General features: G+C 40.7%; 1 protein-coding gene across 3 annotated transcripts in view; it reads right to left on the bottom strand.

Moving 5' to 3' along the window:
- Positions 1 to 24913, bottom strand: part of NUP93 (nucleoporin 93) — a 68959-nt gene that overhangs the window by 14154 nt on the left and 29892 nt on the right. For 2 of the 3 annotated variants that reach the window (XM_081872428.1, XM_081872429.1), the window contains exons 4-11: positions 13375 to 13437; positions 8721 to 8849; positions 5515 to 5589; positions 4494 to 4583; positions 3354 to 3493; positions 2213 to 2345; positions 1241 to 1398; positions 631 to 796 (exon numbers count right to left, since the gene is read on the bottom strand). In XM_081872428.1, coding sequence (XP_081728554.1) covers positions 631 to 796; positions 1241 to 1398; positions 2213 to 2345; positions 3354 to 3493; positions 4494 to 4583; positions 5515 to 5589; positions 8721 to 8849; positions 13375 to 13437 — 954 coding nt within the window. Of the gene's footprint in view, positions 1 to 630; positions 797 to 1240; positions 1399 to 2212; positions 2346 to 3353; positions 3494 to 4493; positions 4584 to 5514; positions 5590 to 8720; positions 8850 to 13374; positions 13438 to 24022; positions 24262 to 24913 lie in introns of those variants that run through there. The other variant, XM_081872430.1, reaches the window with a different exon arrangement.

A 24913-nucleotide genomic window follows, 5' to 3' on the forward strand; every position in this document is an offset into this window, starting at 1 on the left:
GATCATATCTGGAAACACTTTAGCCCGGGACTGGATCTTCACCAGTTCTTTTCTTTATAGATCTGTTTGTATCCTGATTCTTCCAGCGTAAATCAGACCCTCTGAACACCTAATACAGGCATAGTCAAACTTGGCCTTCCAGATGTTTTGAGACTACAACTCCCATCATCCCGGACCACTGGTCCTGTTAGCTAGGAATGATGGGAGTTGTAGTCCCAAAACCTCTGGAGGGCCGAGTTTGCCTATGCCTGACCTAATACAACACATCTAAGTAGAAAGTAAAATCTAACACAATTTATCAACAAATAAACTTCAGCAGAAGGAAAGAAAAACCCTCAAAGTGAACAAAAAATATCAAAATTCGGAAAGAAGCACATCAGAAGTCAGAAAAAGCACACCTAAACAAGGCTGTTTTGACCTGCTGCCCAAATGCACAGAGTGAAGAAGACTCCCCTGGAGACCTGGCAACACAGCAGGCCACAGTTCTCATAATCCTTTGCAACTCACTGGTGGGAGCTGGGATACATAAGAGGGTATTCTCCAGAGGAAGGCAGTGTTCAAATGAGGGGGGGAATTGGAAGAATAGTGAGCAGTGCTATCTCTAAAACTTTGAAGGGAAGCCACCGTTACCTTTAGCCAAAGATAATCTTCTGTTTTATCAGCAACTTCACTGTGGTTATCGGCAATGTCGCAGCGTCCTATGATACAGTAAACCGCTCTTTTGTAAGGGTCGGTGTTGTTTCTCAGGGCTCGTCTGTAGTGGAGGCGAACTTTGTTCTCGGTGGCAGGAGACAATCTACAATAAAAGAAAGACAAGTTATTAAATGGAGCTGTGGTCCAGCTTACAGCCCACAATAAGACAGGCCCCTCCTACCAGTGCGCCAGTTGATTGACCCACACTGGCTCTGCGTGTGTTGCTCACAACATCCAACACTGTGTGCATGCAGCAAGCAATGTAGGTGTAAGGAGCCCAGCAGAGCAACAAAAGCAACAGCTTTGTTTCCACTAACTTAAAGAACCGAACTTGCCACGTGCAACTAAAAATGGGCAATGTTAACATCAGCCTTTCCAGCTGAGAAGACATGTGTCAATTCATAAGGGTTTACTAGTTCAAGCAAAAACCTTAGGAGGATAGATTGATAAGCTCCCAGCTCCCTTGCAATTCTATGATGCACTTCAAAGTAGACTCCTTGACCCATCCCACAAATTTTCTTGGCCTCTTTTTGAGACATCCCAGTACCTTCTATCTTTGCTGTGCATGTATTCCTGGAACCAACTTTTAAATTCTCCCAACTGGTGCTGAGCTCGATTCACCACTTGCAAGGCTGCCATTAAGTCGCCACATCGCATGCAGTAGTAAATTATTGCCCAAACAGGGTGACCTTCTACTTCCCCATCCTAAAGAAAACAGATAAATGGTAAAAACAGAGAGGAAACCTTTCTTGATGTTGTGATTATGGTCCAGTTTCCACAGGTGAGAAACCTATGTTTGGGGTGTCCTGCTTCAGGCTGCAGGTAATGACTGAATGCTCTTCCACACAAAACAATCCCCTGTGCATGGAGAACTGGGTAGCCTTGCTTCATTCCTAACATGCTAGATTTCTACATGCAAGATTTTCCTTTGTACATTCATGGAAGCATCTTTAATTTAACTGAGCCGACCAGGAATGGCAGGGAGGGAATTTTAGCAGATTTTAGGTCCCTCTGTACACAAGGTGTAGCTGACATGGTGCCCTCCAGATATGTCAATAGTGAGGGATGAGGGAATTTGGAAACCAAAATACCTGGAGGAAACCATGATGGCTACCCTTGCACATACACACACACCCGTCACAACAGACACACAATCTGTTCTGGATGGCTGGGGAATGCTGTGGAACAGTCTGGAAGATGGCTAAGGGAGCTGCAGAAGGAAGCAGTGAAAATTGCCTCTCCCACTCACTGAAACTTCTGCTAGATTCAGATATCCTTGCTGTTCACAGGAGAACACCACTGAATACAACCCATAATATTTTCTTTTTTAAAAGATTAGACTACCCACAGCCCTGCCCCATAAGCAACTGCAAAGAGATACCTTTCTCATGGTCTGTTCTTGGCATACATGACAACCCCCTACTCAACCCCCAAATTTATGCATGGGTTAAGAGATCCAGAATGATCTGAATGGGTGAATACAGCCATGGCAGAACACCTTGGCTGTGGAGATACCTACCTGGAGTCCTGGGACAGATACTGGGAGTTTGATGTTCAGGAAACTGCGGACTAGCTGGTAGGTTCCAGGTACCCCTCCCAGTTGGGCTTGGTGCAAGTTTCCAAAGACTGTCACTAACGTGTAGTTCTTGTAACTGCAAGGAACCATCCATTTCTGATTCATAATACATCTCACACTGTTGCATATTTACTTAACATAGTTTTAAAGAAGTATTTAAATATATGCTTACAATTTCCACCTTAATGAGCTACGCCAGGTGATGGATTCCACTCAGCTTTATGGTGAGTATACAACCCACAGGAATAGCATTTGAGAGGGGATTGTGCTGCACAACTTGGATGTCCCCAACCTGTTCCTTTAAGACTGTTCTCTCTCCCTAGCCCTCCATTTTCTGCAAATGAAACAGTCATGTCCCAGAGTTCGAATAATGTTGCTCTTTTCACCAGGGTGACTTATTTCCAGTTTATGGCCATCTTGAGTGTTTCCCATCTCTGTCCTGGGGCTGCATTGGGATCGCCTGGTTAATCCTGATGATTAAACTCCTAAAAGCAGGCTGTTGTTACACAATCCTGTGACCCTAATCACACTAGCCCATCAATGAGATTATTCCATATTTGAGGTTTCCAGAAGCCTTTTTATAAGCAGCTAAAATAGGCTAGCTACAATTGGATTGAACTGTTTCTTTTGTTTCAATGTTCTGTTCTGAAAAGTATGTCACCCTGGTCTTGGGGAATAGAGAGGTACATGAGATGCTATCCCCTGCTCCCCGCTGTGGTTATTTCTTTGGGGTCTCCAGAGGTCACTCCTCTCTGGAGTCAAGAGAGTGACAAATGGGTGTGGTGACAGCTACGAGAGTGCATTGAGCACAGCTATAGTTTAGCATCCACCCAGGATCTGATATTGCAACGATGTTCCAAGTCTGCTTTCTTTGGTACTGAGGTGGCAACGCTTATAGAGGACACTTGGGTATGAAAGCACAACATGTGAAGGACAGTTCAGAAAAAACAGTTACACCTTCCTTGCATTGCATTTTCAGTTAATATATGAATGGGTGGTAGATCTTTCGGAAGCACTATTACATCTATAGGCATCTGTAACAACAAATGAAAGCTCCTGAGTTCTAACTATTTTGCTGCACTACCTTTGCTCGAGGTACTGGAGGGCCTGCTTGACAAATTCCATCTGCACTTCCATGCTTGTCCGGACCTTCAGCGCATCACTTGCAGGAACTAGCAAAACATCAGTCATTTGCTTCACCATAGCCCACAAGTCAGAAATGTTCTGCAAAACAACAACCAATCAACCAACCAACCAACCAACCAACCAAACAAACAAACAGGTCAAATGACTAGAAGAAGCTACCACTAAAAGAAGCTGCATCCTTATCTTCATGAGAATGGCATTTCAGGGTACATGGTAACGGTTCACAGGAACACTGTTGCTGACAGTACTAACTATCCTCACTTTTCTAAGATAGTAGTCTTCAATGTTTTCACCACTAGCATCATATGTACAGACATGGCAACAATAAAGCAATATGTCCTCACATATTGCTTTATTGTTGCCATGTCTATACATACGATGCTAGTGGTAGTTATGTGACCCACCTTAGATCAGGCCACAACCTGGTAGTGGGCCCTCACCCATGAGTTGAAGACCAATGCCCCAAGGCTTTAAAGCAGCTGAAATTAAGTTGTACTCTTATGACCCATACCCCAGGGAATATTCTCTCTCTCTCTCTATATATATATATATATTGCTGGAAAAGGTTTCTCTACCATGGGATGAACATGCAGCTTCCAGAAAGCCAAGTATTATATGTAGTGTCCATCGTTTCATAAGTTACAGTGTGATTAGTAGACCATATGACACTAGAGTCTGTTCAGTGTCCCCCAAAACAAGGGATGGAGTTCAATGTTGTGCTGACATGATCATTCTATCAGTGCAAGCATTTCTGCTTGCCTGGATGAATGATCTCCCCCACTCCTTGTGCTGTTCTGGGGGTTCTCCTAAACCTCCAGAGAAGATTTTGGGAAGAGGCATGGTGGCAAGCACTGTGGTGCTGGGGGCAGTCCTTTGCTGGCTTCTGCTAGTATACCAGGTTACTTGAATTTGGACCAAGATGTCTACTGCCACCAACCACCGCTGTACACAAAAATGCCTGTATGCAGCAATCTATGGGCATATGGAAGAAGCAGCCAGTGTTTCCTCCGTCAGCAGGCTGCTCAGCTCAATTGAGCACAAGCAGAGCATCTCCTTATGCTCACTTCACAGGCAGTACCTTATCATCCAACTCTGCTACAGAAGCACAAAGGTCCACCAAGTTGGGCTGCAGGTATCCATTCACAATCTTCTCATTATAAACATATATCTGAAAACAAACAGAGTAAGCAGCTTCCTAGCACAAGTACCCCTTCCCCCAGTGCTTTCTCCCTCCAACCCCTTCCCTCCTTGCTAACCACAGAAGAATCTGAAACAAGCCTCCAGATCACATGGTCTTGGGGGAGTGCTCCTGCCAGCAAGTGCCCCCATTTCATTGCCTTGCAGCAATGGTGCATCAGGGGATACAGAGGAATACAAATTTTCTGCCACATTTATTCTAAAGCCCCAGGCAGGCCTCAGGGTTGGGAGCGAGGCAGGATTTCTCACTGTTCCACATGGCATATCTCTAATGACAACATAAGAGGATCAAATGCTGGCAGGTATGTAAGTACATGCTCACATGGTGACACAATGGCCATATCTGCATAAGTCCAGTTGCTGACTTAGTGTGGTTCGTGTGGAACAAGCTTTGTGCTGCTACATGATGCTCGATTGCTCCCACTACACTCCTCATGTGTGGAAGAATGCAAGGGCTGTAGCTCAGTGGCAGAGCGCTTGCCTTGGAGGCAGAAGTTCCCAGGTTCAATCCCTGGCACCTTCAGTGACGGCTGAGGAAAGTCTGAAGCCCTGGAGAGCCACTGCCAGTCAGTGGAGACAACACTGAGCTTCATGGACAGGTGTCCTATTCTGTTTCCTATAATTCTGTTTTCTATGTACTGTACTTTATGGTAAACCAATGTGTTGCAGCAGTCAGTATGTCTTTTGGTTCTCTTGGTCTGATCCACTCAAATCCGATCTGCTTCACACCACTGTTTTTATATCTGGTGTCAAATTCCATTTTTTAAATGTCTGTGTTTGTTTCATGCCGATGTCACTCAAGAGGATCAGCCTCTGAGGAGCTGGCCTCTAAGTCTGACTGTGGGCTTAACTGGGAGTTTCAGGTAATATAGCTGAGATACTGAAGCTTCTAATTTACTCACTTGTCGAGCGTAGGCCATCTCAATGTTGTCCAAAGAACTACGAACTGGTGGTGGTAGCTCACTGATGTAACTGGGCTGTTGGAAGAAAATGAAAATGCAGGTCAGAGTATTTGACACATATTCATTTAGCAATTGGGTGGCATTTTGTGCCAATACCAAAACTTTGAGAATCCCACCAGAGCATGAAGCTGCTGGGCAATAGGCTTTTGCTGTAGCAAATTCCCCACAGCTGTGAATCCATCTCTCTCTCCCTGTTCTTTATCTCCCTGCAACCCTTTAGAAGCAACCTGGGGACACATTTACAGGACCCACTTCTGGTTGCCCTGCCACAGCGAGGTATTTTATTGCAGTGCCATAAGCACCAACTGGCTAAGTGGCCTGTGGGCGTGAAAAGAACCCTTGGAAAGACGTATGTCCTTCAATATCAAAATCTTGACATATGCCACTACCAACCCCCTTCCCCAATGCTCTTCCCCCACCATTGTCTCTTAACAAGAGAGCTTTCAAATTCATAACTGCCAGTCTTTATTGCTTTAAAATAATGGTGCATACACAAAGAGAGATGGTATGACAATGAATAATGTCAAGTTTAGAGTCAGATTTAGGTTTTGTAATACTTAGAGGTGCTGGAAAATAAATCAATTAAGGGATAGCTGCCTCCTACTCAGCAAAGTTTCCACAAAGGCAGCTTCCTGCTATGTTGCTAAGAGAAATCCCTATCAGCATGACTTCCCTGGTTCAGTTTGCCTGTTTGACAGTGCTGGGATCACCAAACTCAGTCAGGAGAACATTTTCTTTTGATGAGAAGACCCTGGTTTCTCTGGCATTCATTTCAGCATTCAAAACTATGCAACTTCAACCCTTGCATGACCCAAAGAAGGAAAAATCAGCTTGGTGTGTGAAAAAACCTGTTTTTATTTTGTGTAATCAATAAGTATGAAAGCAGGCAACATCTGCAACTAGCCATTTGGTGTGATCAAAGCATTTAAAATAACTGTCTTCTGTTTGCATGAGTCCCAAAGAAATGTACAACAAGCTTAGAAAGCACAGTCAGGCTTTTTTGTCAAGTGTCATGAGCAGGCCCACTTTTTGGATTTCAGTGCAGGAAAATAAAACATGCCCTTCTAATTCCCAATGGCTTCTCCACCTTTACAAACAGCTCAGCAGCACAGAAAGCTATTACAGTGGTACCTTGGGTTACAGACGCTTTAGGTTACAGATGCTTCAGGTTACAGTCTCCGCTAACTCAGAAATAGTACCTTGGGTTAAGAAATTTACTTCAGGATGAGAACAGAAATTGCGCGGCGGCAACAGCGGGAGGCCCCATAAGCTAAAATGGTACCTCAGGTTAAGAACAGTTTCAGGTTAAGAATGGACCTCCGGAACGAATTAAGTTCTTAACCCGAGCTACCACTGTACTCAATTGTGCCTCTAGCCCTTCTGCATTTAGCTTCATTTGTTGCAAACTGCAGGCACCCAAAATCTGCATTATTCATACACGCATTCCAAAGCAAAAACCTTGGCAGTCATTTTGGCAAAGCTCCAAAAGACTTGGCCATCCACTGCAACATTGGGGGGGAGGGGAAAGGGGGGACTGCAATGCTGCCAGTACACTTGCCATCTTGGCTCTATCTCGAATCCAGAAAACCTGAAGAGATACAGGAGTTTAAAGAGACCTGGGGATATTGGAACTCTGACAGAGCAGCCATGCACTTCAGATGGCATAGAAACAGGTTGTGTGACAGCTGCACTTTAAAATAAAAAGATGGGGGTGGGGAGATTCAGAAAAAACAGCAAGATGGCCAAAGGGTGTGGGGATGAGGGAGAGCAGAAGATCCCATTTGAACTGGAACCTTGGCCTGAGCAATCCTGGAATACACAGCTAAGCCAAACATGATCCATACTGTGTTTCCTTTGACCAGACACCATATGCCCTTCAGGGAACTGTGGAAACCTCTAAAAGAGAATGTGTGTTCAGCTTTCTTTGAACCGTAAAACATCACTGACTAATTGGTCTTCTTTCCAGAAGCAACATGTCTGTATTTTTCACAAGCCCAAAGCTTGAAATATAGCTCCCCAGCTGACCTGCTTCCTGCTGTGTGGGTCTGTGCCTTTCAGCTGATTCTGCATATCCAGAGGTATCAATTAACTCTCTATTATATTCTAAGGGTGAGGGTCTGCCTCTCGTTCGCTCACAATTTTTCTGAAATAGGATTTAAGTGCAGCATGAATTGGGAAAGTTAAGCAACTGGCTTTTAACGCAGCAGATGCTTGGCAAACCTCCCAGGCCTTTGACTTCAAGGCTGGGGGCAAAACATCGCATCAAGGGTTTCAAATGCGCTCGCAGCGACACACCAGTATTATATAGGCTCTGCAGGAGAGAGAAGAGCATTACAGAGCGATAAATCACATCCTGTCTTTTAACTGATTTGTGAAGTGTATTAGATGGATTATTTTTTTTCTTCCTTTGAGATTTCAACATTTGTGATAAGGGCAGTCTACCACTTAACTCTAAGCTAGTCATCCTTTGTGCCCACTGTTACCTGTTCAAAAGATGTTCCCAATGAAGGTAAACTCAATTTCACATAAACCCCCAGAAGCTGTTGAATGCTTCCTGAACAACCTGCTAAGTCTGCAAGGCTCTGCTACTGAAGAGCAGTGAGTGATCACCCAGTTTCCAACATATTTTGTCTGCATCACCCACAACTGAAAAATTTGATAGCCCACTGAGTTTAATAAGTTGTCAGTAAAACATCTTCCACAGGGTATTTCCATAAAGAAAATGCTTCTGTGATTAGCACAGGCTTAAGAAAAAGAGATCCCAGCATCATTTCCAGATCACAATATGAAGCATAGCCAATTAACATGGGCAATTTGGAAAATGAACTTCAGGGTTCCACACGTTTCTACAATGAAGAACACTTTTAGATGCAATTAGGAAGTGAAGAGTTCGAAGAGGATCAAAAACATTTTTTTAAAACTACAGACACTGAAGACTGCAATTATGTGAAAGCACCGGGGGGGGGGGGGAGACACAGGAGGTAGTAGTGAGCAAGATTAGATTTCATTTTAAAAGCGAGTTCCTTGACACCATGACTGTGAAGATACGCTTGAGAGTGTACAGGAAGAGAGTGAAATCTCAAAAGCCAGAGAGAATAAATAATGATGATGATGATGATGCAGCTGCAATAGAGCCCAAGAGATACCTCATTCTCTTGAGTGAAGTCCAAGGCATCTTCTCCTGAAGCCAGCAGTGTGTGAAGGATCCTTTGCTTCACCTGTTCCCATTCGACCAGCATTGATTCTCGGTGATACTCCTCAGCCATAGCAAAGGTCTAGGAAAAGCAAGATTAATGCAGAAAACACCGACCCTTCAGCAACCTGGTGCTTTCCAGATGCTCTGGACTCCAGCTCCCATCGGCACCAGGGTGGCAGAAGCTGCATCAAACCCACCCAGAACAGGACAAGCAACATTCATGTCAAGAACCAACTACTACTACTTTTTTTTTACTAAAACTGCGCCCCCCCATCCTGGTGAAAATGATGCCTTACGACCAAGGGTCTACATACTCTACTCACTCATCCCCAATCTCTAAATTATTGCAACCAGAATTATGTAATTATTATTTTATTCAGCTTCCTATAATTAGTTTCTAATTAATTTGAAATATTTGTTCTAAAAGTGGGGAAGCATTAAAACTGGGAACTGAAAGGCTTCAGGGACAAAGAAAGAGAAATGGAGCTGATGCATTGGCAAGTAAATATTCTTGGGAAAATTAAGGTTTAAATGTCTGCAATGAGAAAATTTGTTATTTATAGGAGAAAGAACTAGAACAAATGTATAGTGCTGAAATTTGGAGCTTTTAATCAACATTTTATGTGAACATTTAGCTTTACAAAAGTTGACTTCTGAGGACTGGGTGTGATCAGAAAGAAGACCCTTTCTAAAGGTATGCACTGAATCAGAACAAAGTTTTGAAGAACCAGATTAAACTCTATCACTCTGTCATTCTCTCCATTCTGGTACTATCAAAAAATGAAGTTGTTTCTAAATATCTTTCATTTTGGGATAAATCAAATGCAAAACAATATGGCTACTCTTGGTTTAAGTGAAGAATATTTGATCGTTCCGAGTGAATCCAAATTTAATCAGAAACAAAGACTTGCAGACACGACAAGCTACAGAATCACTTTGTGTCATCTTGTCTTGCACTCTCAAAATAGTTACCATAGATTTATTAAATTTATTATAATCTAAGCCACGTCTGCGTCCTGACCATCTTGTTAAGAACTACATTCTTGATGACTTGACGTTTTAGTTGTGAATCAGTGTCCACATACACCACATACACCAGTTCACGGTGAATTATTTGCAAGCTCCAAATGGTTAGTGATTTACCAAATGTCTTGAAACTAAATATTTTGATTGCTTGCATTGCTTTTGTTCATTGTGTTACAGTAAACTATGACACTGTCAACTGCAATACAACATTAAATATGTCTTTCTAAACAGGCAGCCGTGTTTGACAAATATGTTTTGTCTGTATGGCCATATATAACTGAAGCATCATGCCCTCCTCTCTATTTTATTATTGCTACACTTTCATTGCAGGCTGCAGCTGTTCTCCCAGCAACCAAGTTGGGCATTCTTTTTTTTTCTTTTTTTTTTCTTATTCTTTTTTATTAGTTATTTCCAAAAAAAACACAAGGTAACACACAAATACAAAGAAAATACACAGAAAAGAAAAATTAAAAATAATAAACAGCAATTATCATTTCCATATCATCCATATAACATAGTCGTCTCTTACGGGACTTCCTTCAGCCTGTCCGTAAATCATTCGAAGCAATAAATAAAATTACACGTTTCATTCAAGTTGGGCATTCTTTATGTCTATAATAGGATAGTAGCTTGTAAAAAGGCTGATTCATACTGGCCACACATTTACAAGGGCTGGTCAGCTGGACATTACTGTCCCTCCATTTTAAAAGAGCAAAACTCCATTCTAAGACAGTCAGACCTGCATTTATGTGGCATTGCCTTTGTTTAATTTTGCCTCACTCACCAGGAGCGTGTCTATGTGTGGAGGTTGCATGTCAACCTGACCTTACGCCATATGGGCTCTCTCGTGTTATCACTCTTAAGTGATAAGACATTTGCTTCCCAGCAGAAGTGTGGTTACCTGGTGTTTCTTCTCTACAACAAGTGACCCTGGTGCAAGTGTTTTCAAAAGCACATAATATTTCCATCCACCTGTTACTCCGGAGACTGCCTGAATTGGTTTACATTCTCTCTAGAATGGGACATTACACCAAGATGAGCAAGACAGATGAGTAACCTTGGCTGGGACAAACAGGTGTATGTGTGTGCATCCGTATCCCAGTCCAAAAGTCAGCTTGTCCCCATGGTTTGGGTTTGTTTTGGGGTGTTTGGAGCACTGCATATCTGTAGTGGTAGTGATAGCTATGGAGAATCAGGCTTTGCTAAAAAGATTAAAATGCAGAATAGGATTCGAGTATGTGTTTTACTCACATACAAATGCAAAAAGAGAAGGTCAAAGAAGACATTTTTTGCTGTTCAGCTGACTTCTGATTTGTCTTAAAACAGAAATTACAGGAAGTCAATTTGAATATAGCGCTCAACTAGAAGAGTGGAGCCAGTAATATTTTAAGATACCACCTCAACTAATATTTAAGACAGATCTTTTCCTACAGGCATCTGGGGAAGATTTGAGATGAAGAAGTGGTTTTGTTCTGCTGTTCTGTGGCTGTTTTATGATGTTTATTGGTTTTATGTAATGCCATATTTTATTTATTTGTTTTTTAATTCATACTGACTTTGGCTGTATACTTCCCTTGGAACCTTCAGATTGAAGGACGAGTTATAAATGGAATAAATAGATTAATAAATCTCTTATGGTCTGACTATACTTTATCATTTATTCATGGTTACAAACAATTACAAGGAAAGCTTGTAATCCACAATTTCCAAGTGGTGGAACAGGAGCCCCCAGTTGGCCAAGAGAGCCTTGCTGATGGCTTGCTAAATTCCTGGCACTGTGATCTGCTTAGCATGCTGAGAAGGTAGAAGACCAAATGCCAGCATTAGCTGGGGCCTGATCTATTTTGGCTAATTACTACTAATGCTGGCAAAATCAGTTATGCAACTGATTTCATTTCATTTTTTGACAACAGAAACATACAGCTTTTCCTTTCACCTGCACCCTGCCCTTTCAGTAGATGATGCTCAGTGCTGGATGTCAGCCAACATTTTGTAGATAAAGTTCAGAGTGTGGTGTTGGAGGCAAAATGCAGCTGAGAATTCTCAGCTTTCTTTTTTTTAAAAGCTTCCAGTTCTTGGGACTGAAAAGTTATGTTTGGGAGTGTGCACACAATGCTGGCTGAAATGTCTGAAGTTTGTGGGGCTCTACAATCCTCACTTATTTTCTCACTTCTTCAGGTGCAATTCAAGATCCTGATGCTCATTTCTAAAGCCCTGAATAAACTGGTGCCCACATACTTGAAAAAAGAGCACCTCTTTCTATATGTACCAGTTTGGGCCTTACAAACAGGAGGGATTCAAAACAGGGACTTTTCTGTGGTGTCACCCCATTTACAGAAACAGCTCCCTCCTCCAATTTGGAGATGAATCAATCAGTCTCACCTAACCACCCAGGTGTTTCAGTAATACTGATGTTTTGGTTGAACCATTGTTACCGTTTTTCTCATACTGTACCGATATGGGAGTTGTTAACATTAGTTTAGTAGTTACTATTTTTATGTAAAACATTTTTATTGTTTTATTATTGCATTATGAACTGTCCTGTGATACTAAATGGATGAGGGTAGTCAACAAATGAATTAAATAACAAAATAAATAAATAAAAAATATGTAGAGCAGTAGGAAAATGTATTAAAGTAGACACATGCAATAATTACACACAAATGAGAGAAGTTAGACAAATAAGCTTGATTAGTATTAGTACCGGTCAACGTTTTCTTAATATAGGCTTTGGTTTGCCTATGTGCCAAATTGATGCCAATGGCACCAGACTTAGGGTAGGGTGGGTATTGTACGTTACAGAAGCATGCTGTTGGCCAGTCCCGGAAATAAATTGAGAAAAACCAATGCTTCCACATCTTCAAGAAAAACATAGCATTAAAAATAATAATCAGAGGCCATTACACATAAACATGAACTTAATCACAGTGATTTCAAATCTTCATTTTGTGGTTTCTCACTATTATTATTACAGGCTATTTCAGAGGCAAACCAGTAAAATAAGCAAGAGCTTAACTCATGTTCACAGAGTACTAATGTATAACTCTCAGCTGAATGCATGTAATCTTAGCCCTACTCATGTAGCCAAATAAGGAATACTGTACACCATGGATGAGAGTGGGAGACTGTGGCATTAGGGCCAGACACAAACTTTCCACTGACTCTTCTGCACAGAGCCCATGCATATGGTACAAGAGCCAATCAACTCAGGAGCAGCAATCCCACTCCTCCACTCACTTTGGGTTTATTACAGAAAAGTATTTGTCTATACAGTTTATTCAATTCCAAGGTGTGAAGTCATTACTCTGAAAGGGTTTTAAAACTAGGCATGGGAGAGAGCTCTTGCACTTGTAGAGCAAAAGCAGGCAACAATGTCATTCTCTATTGAACTGATGGGATTTGGAGTCCAACAACCTCAGGAGGAACCACACTAGCTACTCATGCTATGAAGAATAGTATAACCACAAATCTGTCATGTTGCCATGCCAATTAGAATGCAGAATTCTCTGAGATTCAGCCTCTCTACTGAAGACGTGTTTCAATTTCAGGACTTTTTCATATGCCCTTCTCCAACTTACCCGTTTCCTGGACTCTTCAATGGCAGACAGCAAAGCATTATCTTTTTCATTTTTTAAGAATCCCTGTTGAAAGAAAAAGTACAGATTCAGAAATTGGCTTGACATTTAAATTCAGACGCATTTGGTACTACACCAACCTTTACCAACCTGGTGCCCTCCAGAGGTTTTGGTCTATAATTCCCACCAGCCCCAGCCAGCATGCACTACAGGAGTGATGGAAGGCTGCCTTACATACACAGCTGGCTTAAGTTTAGTTTTAAGACTAAACTTAACAATATTCTCTGCAAATTGCTACAGCAGCAAGATTATTCAACTTGAGAGGGGAAAGAGGAAGATGTTCAAGAAGCTCCATGTTAAAATGAAAGAGGTTGAACACTTCCCTTTCAATAGATATCTGCATTAACTCTTTACAAAGTGCCCTGCCTCTGTTCTCTCTCGGCTCCGCACTGCAGCAACTGCTGCCTCTCTTCCGGTTTGTGAGAACCAGAACGAAAAGCTCTGGATGCCAGTGAAGAGACATTAAGCTTGCCTGATCACAAGGAAGAGTTAAAAAGTGATGGTCTGGTTCTACAAGCTCCAGGCCAGTCCCTGAAAACATACAAATAACTCCAAAAAGGACAAGTTGACTGAACGGCAGAAGCCAAAAATAATTGCTTATCCTTTCACTTATCCAGCTAAAGCATGAGAATAGCTGAACTCCAAAGCTATTCTATTTTTGTTTGTATTATTTATCTATCACATTATTTTGGAAGAGTTTAGCGTAGCCCAAGCCCTCAGCCAATTCTCTGGGCAAGGCTTAACAACCTGTCATTGATTTAACACACTCTGCTTTCCACTTTATTTATTCACAGGGGAACATACCCAAGCAGGCAGCCAGCCAGACCAACCATCAATCCAGAACAGAAAAAACAGCTACTCTTTTATTTGCTGTGTGCATCTATTTTGCTTTTTAAATCCTGGCTTTATACCCAGTCACATTCCCATCAAACATGAACAGACAACTTGGGGAAATGAGGCACCATCATAGGAATAGGTAAAAGGCAGAACAAGAGGGGGTCAAGAAAGCAAAAAGCAATTCCGAATAACAGAAACTGCAATAGGAAAAAATGACAAAGATTTAAATGGAGCCTCAAATTTAGATTTATGTAATTTGCTTTTTAAAACATTTACCCACAAGCTTAACAAAGTTCAATAAGTAGCTTATACATCAGGTCTGTGGCTCTCCTGAAGACACTGGGATCGAACTTCTAGCAGGGCCAATGGTTGGTTAGGGATTATGGGAGTTAAGAGTCCAACAGCATTTGGAAGGCCAAAGATTCCCCATCGTCCCATAAATTAACATAGTGGGTTTCAACCTCTGTCCAGAGAATTCCAGCTTCTTGGAAATTCCTCAATTAGAAAATTCAGCAGCACAGTAATGGCAGAGTGCTCCTGAAAGACAGCTTGCCCATTGCAACTGATCTTCCCCAGGAATTGGAAGCTTCTGGAAAGTGTCGGGTTGTAATTCAGTTTCTATGAGTGAACCAGGACGCATTTGTCCTAGGGACACCTGCAGTTAGGTTAAAAAGCTATCTTCCACCCTTGACACTGGGTGGCCTGGCCCTCACCAACCAGGATCACACCCTAAAGTCCAACAAGTGCAAAGCATTCAGACATGCAACACCCCCCCTTTAAATCTCTCCAATATTCATTACACAGCTTGCTGTTTTAAATGACTGTCCCTACCATTTAGCAACCGGCTTCATGAATTTCCAACTGCTTAAATTCAAAGCCTTTTGTATTCTCTAACTCCACACATGTAGACTGTGGCACCGAATGTAGTCTTTGATTTGACACCTATTACAGACTTCCAAGTAGATCAGCATTTTCAAAAGCCAATTTCTAGCCTGCACAGTTGCTCATGTATTCTAGAAAAGACCCAAGGAATGCCTACAACAGCTCTCATGCTAAAGGGCAAATGCTCTCTTCCTTGCACAAGTACATCCCACATCAGCTTTGACCATTTTCTCCTTTTCATGTTATTCTCACAATTTAGGTACAAATAACAATTGGGGAAAGGATTAGGCTCCAATTTGCTTGAATTTTGAAAAAGAGAAGCTGCAAAAAGTGCATGCATGAACACTTCACGTCTGACTGGTGTCACATTTCAACTGAAAATGATTTGCGTGAAGTGATCCTGAAATAAAGTATTAAAGTGGGAGCGGGAAAAATTGGCACATCGCACAGAATGTGTGTTTGATTAATAAAGACTATTACATGGAAGATGCAAGAGAGAAGATTAAGAACAAAATCAGAATGGCCAAGACCAGTTAAGAAACAGGCAGATTTCAGTCCTTCCTGTTTAATAAATTAAAAGAAAGGTAGTTAGATACCTTATACAACTTTGATACAAAGTAAACAAGCAGGACCACTGAAAAGCCAAGGTGACAATTATAGATCATCTGGCTGTGGCATAAACAGTTTATGACTACTTGGCTACAGTTTTTAATTATGCCCAGTTTATCACTTTCTGGTTCCTTCCAGTGGCTATGATTAGGAGAAAGGGGCAGAATGCATGGGCAGAACACATGCTTTGCATAAAAAAGGTCCCAGGTTCAATCCTAGTCATCTCCAGGAATGACTAGGAGAGATCCTATAATGAAACTCTGGTTTTCACTCCTTCCGACGTCACTTTTGCACACTTAGATGCATGTGTTTGAACAAGAACAAACGTAGTTTGAAAAGCTGCTTTTAAAAAGAGCACACGTAAAGACAGGGCACCACCATAGGAGTGAGAGGCAGGGAAGATTGTTTTTTTCCATCGGAAATGGTTTAGGAGCCCATCTAACATATACTACCTGCAAACAGGCCATGCCAGTCACTTAGGCGATGCTTGCAAAATAAGGACGTTACTGCTAGACAGCACAGTTCCTGCCAGCAGATGATGAACAGGGACAGTCCTTGTTAGTGAAGGTCAAGGAGCCAGAGCACAAACAGCTCCAATTTTGTTTAGCTCCAATTTTGTTCTCCTTTTTTTGGCTCCATCAGAACTTCATGGAACATTATTGAAAATGTAGACAAATTGATGTCTCTTCTATGCCACGGAGAAATTGGGCGAAATATGTCTTTCTGGGGAATATTTAGTATCAGAGCTGTAACATTTGAAATGTAAACAATACAATATGATAGGCAACCATATTCCAAATAAAAAATAGGAACCAATAATCAAGACACTTACATTGAAGAGAAGGCACCTGCAGGGTATGCCAACTTAGCTTCAGGGCTGTTCTCATTACATATGCCAAATCATAATTAGATTACAGACTCTGACAACATCATTCTGGTTCTTAAAGCATTCAGGTTAATTTGGCAATGGTGGGAAGAGACAATTCTGTATGAGGATTCTTTACAAGGAAAGTAGAACATGCTGATTATAGAGCAGAAAAGATGGTGAGCAGGAAGCCGTGGACAGGGCGTTAAACCAAGCAAAAAAACCAGGCGTTCTGTTAGAGACAGCCCATCTGCACTAACAACACAGTTGTTTGGTATGGCATTATTTTCAGGGCCACCAAAAGAAGTAGAAGACAACTCAGAGGCAGGCCCAAGATTGTTTGCAGCATTGCAAGGGATCCTAGGCTACAATCTGTGAATCATGCAGGGCAAAACGACTAGGACCAGCCCTACCAAGTACATATCACCTAAGACCTTCTTCCAGAGTTTTCTTAAGGTAACAAAACTGTGAAGGGTTAGATGTTGAGCTTGTTCAGATATAACACCAAATTATGATTTGAGACTACAATAAACTGTGAAGGAATCTTGGGTTTCTGAAACACGACCCCAATGTAATCCATCTCCTAGTTTGAGGGAACCCACTTGCTGTTTGGTCTAAACTAGCAAATTGTGATTTGGTTATGGATTGCAACCCTGGTTTGCAGAGCAAACGTAAATATTAGGTTTGTTGGGTTAGGGTGAACTATAGCTTGCCTCAAACTAGGAATAGAGAGAGGGAATTATGAGCAATATATTTATCACAATTAAGGGACATTGAAAAACAAAACTGTAAGTTTTGTCAGGTGTAAAAAAATATTGCTCCCCCAAGTTCTATGGTTTTGTCAAGGATAGATATTTAAACATCCCCATAAACAATAGACATTGAATGTACCAGACACTGTAGAACATATTATTTTCTGCTGTCCATTCTACAATCAGTTACACAAACGTGTACTATCCCCTTTTTTGGGTAGTCTAACATCACCGCACAGATTCTATCTGTCTGACTCAGAAGTAACTGCAAGCGTAGCTGAGTTTTTGTCAATAGTGTCTCTTAAGAGTAGTGAATGGTACTATTTAGTGGGAAGAAACTCCAACGAAAACCCTCGTTATTACATATTTTACAAGGCTGTTTTTGGATATATTTTAACATTTTATATATGGATGTTTTATGATGACCTGTATTTGTAGTGCCTAATAAAGGCTTGGTGAAGTAGAGAAGGAATTACAGCATAGAGGGTGGGAGGAAAAGGCAGGGAGCATGGCCTCAACTTCCCTGAGGGCTTGCTCTTATCACACCAAACCATGGTTTGGCATTACACCTGAACCAGCTCACTATGAGTTATTGCACTGCGCTGCACTGCAGACTTGTGAGCATCTAGAATACCCTTAAATAAAAAAGCAAATGCAGCAGCCCTCCCTAACTTGACAGCAAAATGATATACCACATGTGGTATCAAGGTTCGTAAATGTGTTTTAGCAACTATATATAAAAGTGCGATCGTTTCTTTTGTTTGAAACTAAATGATGTGCAAAGTAGAAAGGGAATTTTAAATCAAGTTTAGAACAAGGCTGACAGGTGAGGAGGTCTCGGAATTTAGTACACCCCAGTAAAACTCCAACATGTGCATAGAGAAGGAATCACAGTCCTCACACAAGGCTTCAAATAGCTGCATTGCTGCAGACAATGGACGCAGCCATCAAACATGACTGCTGGGTCATCTCCATTCATTTCGGGAAAGCTCAGACTGAGATACATACAGCCCACAATGAAATTAAAGCTGCGGCCATGAAGGATGGATCAGACCCAACACAGGGATGTTTAAAAGAGAAGTTCAATTACAACTGGAAATCTGACAAGGGCTCCGCATTTAATATTTGGGTGCCAGCTGAAGGGTTTGGATATCCAAAGCAAACTGAGCTAACCACCCTGAATAAGTTTGGTATATGAGACAATGCCATTTGGAATGGCAATTTCGCCAGTAAGTATGCAGAAAGCATGAAAACATGAAGAAGAAAAAGGAGGAGGAGGAGGAGGCGGGACTAATCTTACTGTCATTGACCTCCATTTTTATGAGGGTGCTTCTGACAACAGCAGCAGCAATGGTGCCGGCAGCCATTTTAACCTTCAAATTCTGAAATAACTTCATCAGTTTGTTTGTTTTTTAAATTGAAATTTCTAACTCAAAGCATTGGGACGGGTACCATTAGTCGATCATGATTTAATCTAATTCTGCTTGTAATTTATTTCTGTTGAAATGTATATTAACGCTGAGATTTCATACTTGGCACCAGACACTTGTTAAGCTTTAAAAATGCATGCAATATGAATGGGGCATATGAGTGCATGGCAAGGTTCAGTTTTGAGCTGTCTCTAGGAGTCAATTCCACCTCCACCAGGCAGTAAATCTACTTTGAGTTAATAATCTGTTAAAGAGATTAATTATAAATCCATGTAATACTACTTCAAAGTTTGAGCTACATAAATACATAGAAAAAAATAAAAATAAAATTAGTGCATTTGTTTTTTCTTTCACCTAATATTTCACTATCAGCAGAGGGTCCTTACTGCTCCAAGGTTCCAACAATATTCTTCTCAGTTCTTGATGACCATTATTTTTGACAAAATAATTTAGTTAATAGCTGAGAATTTGCAGAAGGGACAGGAAAAGACCTCTCTTACCACCTACTGGAAGCTTATCACCATTTGAAGGTCTGAGTCCCATTTGATAGCCTGGACCTAAATTTGGGGTCAATGAATATTTGTTTACTATCAAACAAAGAAATTAAACCCTGTCTTATTTGGTTTCACTACTACCAAGCTATGTCACAGATTTCCGGACAGTAATTCTGTGACAGTTGTTGTGTTTTTTGGACCAGAGATTATTATAACCAATAATGGTGATGACAGAAAAATTAAACTAATTTTTACATTAAAAGTATACATTCTGCTTTCAGCCTTTCTCTGGGCTCAGCAATATACAGACTTCACAAAGTCAGTTCTGTAAGTAGTTCTGCAAGCTCTTGTAACTCCACATTCTATGTGCTGGCTGAACTATACCTAGTGAAATGCTGGGACCAGTGCTTCAAATGCTATGACAAGCCATATTGAGCATTGGCACACCATTATACTTATAGCTGGATATATGCTACTGTGTATGGCACCACGATAGAACACTTGTTCTAAACCACAAATTGACCATTTCCACTGATGTCCTGTCCCCTCGCATTAAGTTGCAGGAACTCATATGATGCTTCTAAGGAGCCAAGCATGGTTATCTGAAAGAAAGGTTAATCTTCTGAGGCACACAGAGAGAGTCCTTTTAAATGATAGTTTATTCTCAGAATAGAGAAATGCCGTAATAAGAAAAAGATAATTTCAAATATAATTTTCCATTAAAGGGGCTCCCATATACACTTGCTCAAAACTGGATGCAAAGGTATAGAAAAGGAAAAAGGAGCTATTTCTGGTTCTAGAATGGAAACTGAAAAATGATGGTCATAACTGGCAGCAACCAGAACTGAAAAGAATCATCTTCCTCAGAATGAGCAAGGGGAACGCCCTGAAATCAGGCTAGTTAACTAATTTTTCCTCGTGACGCCATTTTATTGCTTTTTGCTGCCATTTTAGTACCGAAGTTACACATATGCCTTTTATTTTTCAAGGAAGCAACATTAAAGCTTTCTTTCTCAAACAACCTCAAAATAATCTAGATGTGTCTTTTTACCTTCTTTCTTTTATGTAGCTGTAGTTTCTGCTATTGCACTGTCCTCAGGTACAAGGGGCAGAAAAGCACAATTCTGCTACTCCAGGACCCCGCCTTAGCTCTCAGCATTCAATGCATTCAAGCAGGGTTAGGAAATTATGAAAAATCAATGGAAAGAGGCTTTCTTTGGGAATACAAGAGGTAGGGGAGTCTGTTTCCCAATATAAAGACACAGAGAAGCTCCATGAGCCATAGGGACTTAGGCTACAATCCTATACTCGCTTACCTGGGAGTAAGCCCCAACTGTACTCAACAGGGCTTACTTCTGAGTAGCCATGTATAAACTTGTTACCCAAAGAGAAGTTTATTTTTTTTAAAAAAGAAAAAGTAACACACACACATACCCCATCTAACTCCAGTGTCTACCTGGACACAACACTGCACTTTTGCCATTGCAAAGAAGCCTGATTTTAACATTCATCATATTAGAAACACTTTAAAAGCCATCATAAATTAGCTGATTAAAAACCTCACCATTGGTGTAGAATCACTGGCTTCAAATGAATTATATCAATGAACAGCTTCCCTGGAATGCCATCCAAAAACCAAAACCAATAGCCCCTCTAAAATATATAAGAAATCCACCCAGCAATTAACACTGTCACTGATCCTCTGTCCTACTGAGTTTCTTAGGCTGAAAAGGCAACTCCTCTGTCTTCACCATGTTACTCCTGTTCACATGATATCTCTCCTTTTTTTCAACAGTCAGCCCTCTGGCTCCCTGTCAGAAATGCTTCATCTGCAGCTTTTCAGAAGCATTTCCATTGCTGGATTTTTACCGACACATATATTCTTGTACTACTGCAAATGGAGCTATATGCTTCACAACAACTACATTAAAATGTAGTGCATGTGCTCAAACACATTTTTTAAAGCTTCTTTGCTGCCCACATTTCACACTCTTTGGTTCATTCTAGCTTTGTTTCTTTAAGCTTGAAAGCTTCCCCAGACCTAAAATACAACTGATTTTAATCACTTCATTTTTCTTGCCCTGAGACAATCCCATGTACCTGCTTATGATTCTTTTCCTTGGAAACACTAAAGATCTTGCAGTTTCTGTAAAAAAGCCAAGAGTTACAAGCTTCCCCACTACCCCGCCTTCCATCTACCAAGTGTTCAGCATCTGCACACACCAACGCCCACTTGCTGGGCAACGCCTGGTTCGAAAGAGACTCCTCGGTATATTGCAAGCACTGAAATATGATAACCAAGTTAAATGGAGATGCAAAATGCAGAACCAGGAGATGGACACGTTCACTCACTGCGACACTTTTGAAAATGTCATTTAATAATTTTCTTTCTGAGCATTTGAAGGGTTGGAAGAACTTTGTCACAATCAAACTTTCAAAGCTACAACCTATTTTTCTCAGACTGGTATGATCAATGCGTATAAGATTACAACAAAGGGGCAGCAAGCATAAAAATACCATACTTGATATTAATACATTAGGGTGGGGTGGGGTGGGGTGAGGCAATTTGGAAGAATCAACAGATCTGAGACTTCAGGTGTCTACTTTAAATAGTTATCTCATACATTGCACCAAGACAGTCACCCATGAATCTTAAATTCAAATAAGACAAATTGCAACAATACCATTGGAAATTAATGAATCATTTGTTAAAACAGATGAGTAGACTGAGAAACAAATACTATTCCTCCTCTGACAGCAGATATGGGGGGGGGGGAGAGAAGGAATCTGTCTTGAGCAAAAAAAAGTTTTAAATAGGTGGTGTTAAGGGTGGAATTAATTTCATTTCTGTTAAAACATTTGGCCTTATAAAAATGGTACATAATTAAAAATGGATATAGTTCCTAAACACATTATACAAATTAAATGTGTATAGAAATTTGATGTATGAAACATTATTTAACACAATCTACAAAATTTATTTAATAATAACCATGTATTTTATCAATTCCTGCTATAATACATGATTTATGTCCATTGATTATTGTAGGCTTGATGAAGAAACAATGCTTCTACAATACATTCCCCATTTTAAACTTTTTCACACTTATGACCATGAGACCAATGTGGTAAAGACACACAGAAGACAAAAGGTTTCCATTTTCCCTCATTCAACAGTATGCATATCCACACCCTCATTTTTTAAAATAAAAAATAAAATGCATACTCTTTTCTATAGAATGTATGTGATATGTTAAAAAGACATGAAAGCTAAACATTTTAATCACAAACACACAAGACAACTGCAACCCAAAAACACCCAGAGCATGGTTTTAAAAGAAGCAAGCTGGACCTAGGGATTCTAGATGGGGATTTAGGTGTCTCCCCCTCCCACCTCCCCATACGTTGATTTACAGAGCTCATATTTGAACTCTGGTTCCCACCCTCTTCAGACAAAGGAAAATAATTTGCTATAAGACAGTGCAAAACTGCAAGAATAACTGAGGCATCTCCCACTTAGGGACAGTGGCAAGCTCCATCTTTGCATGAACATCTCATTGTCTCTCCTCTCTCATTCATCCATATATATATATATATATATATATATATATATATATATATGGGATTGCCAGGCTGTCTCTGTAGCAATGCTCCCTTTTAAACCAGGCTTAACACACAACTGTTTGGTCAAAGAATGTTGCCACACAGCAACATCTGTGTGCCAAGCTAGTTGTCGCATTTCTCATGGAACAAGGAAAAGGGACCAGGCAACCGTCCAGTCTACACCTTAATGATTTTAAAGTACAACCTCTAAACTGGTTGGATGAATCCTTAACTGCCTGTACCACATCAAAAGATATATAAAATAGAAACCTTTCTTTAGCTTAGCTTCCCCAATGAAGGTAGAATACTATGTTACAGACAAAACCAAATCAGCCACTCCACAGAAATATGTGCGCTCTCTCTCTCCTTCGTTGTTTTACATGGCTAAGAAATTCTAAGTTCAGAGTACTGACTCATGCCCAAAACCTAACAAGGTAAAAAGTGACTGACTATCAATTACACTTAATTCAAACCACTTTCAGTGGGAGAGAGAATATACTTCAGAACCAGGAAATAAATAATAACTCCTTATTTATTGACACCCTCCCTTAAAATTAGGGCTTCATCTATATATTTCACAACTGAATTTCTAAGAATATAAAGCAAGTGTCTATACAAACTGGAACATATACAGATTTCCACCATAGTTGTATCATAAATCCAATTTACAGATATTTCTCTTTGAAAAATCTACCACCCAAGGATGGTAATATCTTCAATGAAATCAGCAGGCTACACCTTAAAAACGTAGCATTCCTGACTTTTGCCTACATTTTAAGAAAATAAGCAGCAAAGGATTCTAAGGAGGTGAATAAATGGATATATTTTAAAAGCAGACAACAGACGCCCCTCCCTTACAACTGTTTCAAAGGGAGAAGGGGAATTAACAGAAGCAAAAATCTATTATTTTATTTTAAAATTATCACAGTTATTTTTCTAAATTAACTCCCAATTTCTACATATTTAAAAATAATCCACATTTGTATCTTTCATTACTACAGAAAAGAAACTGTTCAAGATTGAGTTCTTTGTGTTTTAAATATACATGCATTTAAACAAACAAACAAACGTGTAAAATGCATTCCTATTTGTGGGCTACAGAACTGAGAAGTTACAAACCTTGTCGGGGTGAGTTGCAATACTTTAAATGCCTGGCATTTGGTTCCAGGCACCTCAAATCTTCCTGTATCAGAGCTCACAGTTTTTCTTCTCAAGGGTGGGAAACCCCCTGCAAGCTCTGCTATGGCTGAGACAGTGAAGAGTCCAGCAAGACAATGAGAAAGCAGCTGTTCCCACAGTGGAACACCACTGCCAGCAAAGCAGCGGTGGCATTTGCTCAGGGCTGTCCTTCACCAAGGATAGGCAGCACTGGTGTGAAACCAGTTACTGAAGGGAGCGTTTATAGGTTACAGAAGGATACTTTATTGTTAATGGAATGTACCATGTAAGATTTAAGAGCGGGGAGGAGAGAAGGGAAGGAAAAGATGAGATGCAAGCAGAGAAAGATTTAACAAGGGTTTATTTTTCCCACCCCCACCCCCAAGCCACTGCAATTACTCCAATGTGAATTTTTGATGACTTCCGACATCTTGCATGGTTAATAACCGTTTCAGCTGTCATGTTTGGTTAATGTGGAAAATGCATTTCCTGCACTGGAGGTGCAGGGCTGTGGCTACACATTGCAACACCAGCTTGTAAAGCTATTCTCTTCACAAGCCGCCATGAATTTGCACAAAACATGAGGCTGCAATAAGGGACAGCCAGATCATCATTATTATATAGAAATGTGATTCTGCCATCTTAAGACTCACAGAAGACTCTGGAACAATGTCTGCATTCTTATTTACACACTGATGGCTGGCGGACTGATTGGCACCTTTGTTCACTAAAATATGTTGCTTGCATTCTTGACGAGGTTAGATCTGGGTGCTACTGGGGTTCACTAAGAAGCCAAATAATATACACTGTCTGAGATGTACCTATGTATGTATTTTCTAATTCACACACTCA

The sequence above is a fragment of the Podarcis erhardii genome (genome assembly GCF_964252035.2).
Source record: "Podarcis erhardii genome assembly, chromosome: 7".
Classification (NCBI taxonomy): Eukaryota; Metazoa; Chordata; class Lepidosauria; order Squamata; family Lacertidae; genus Podarcis; species Podarcis erhardii.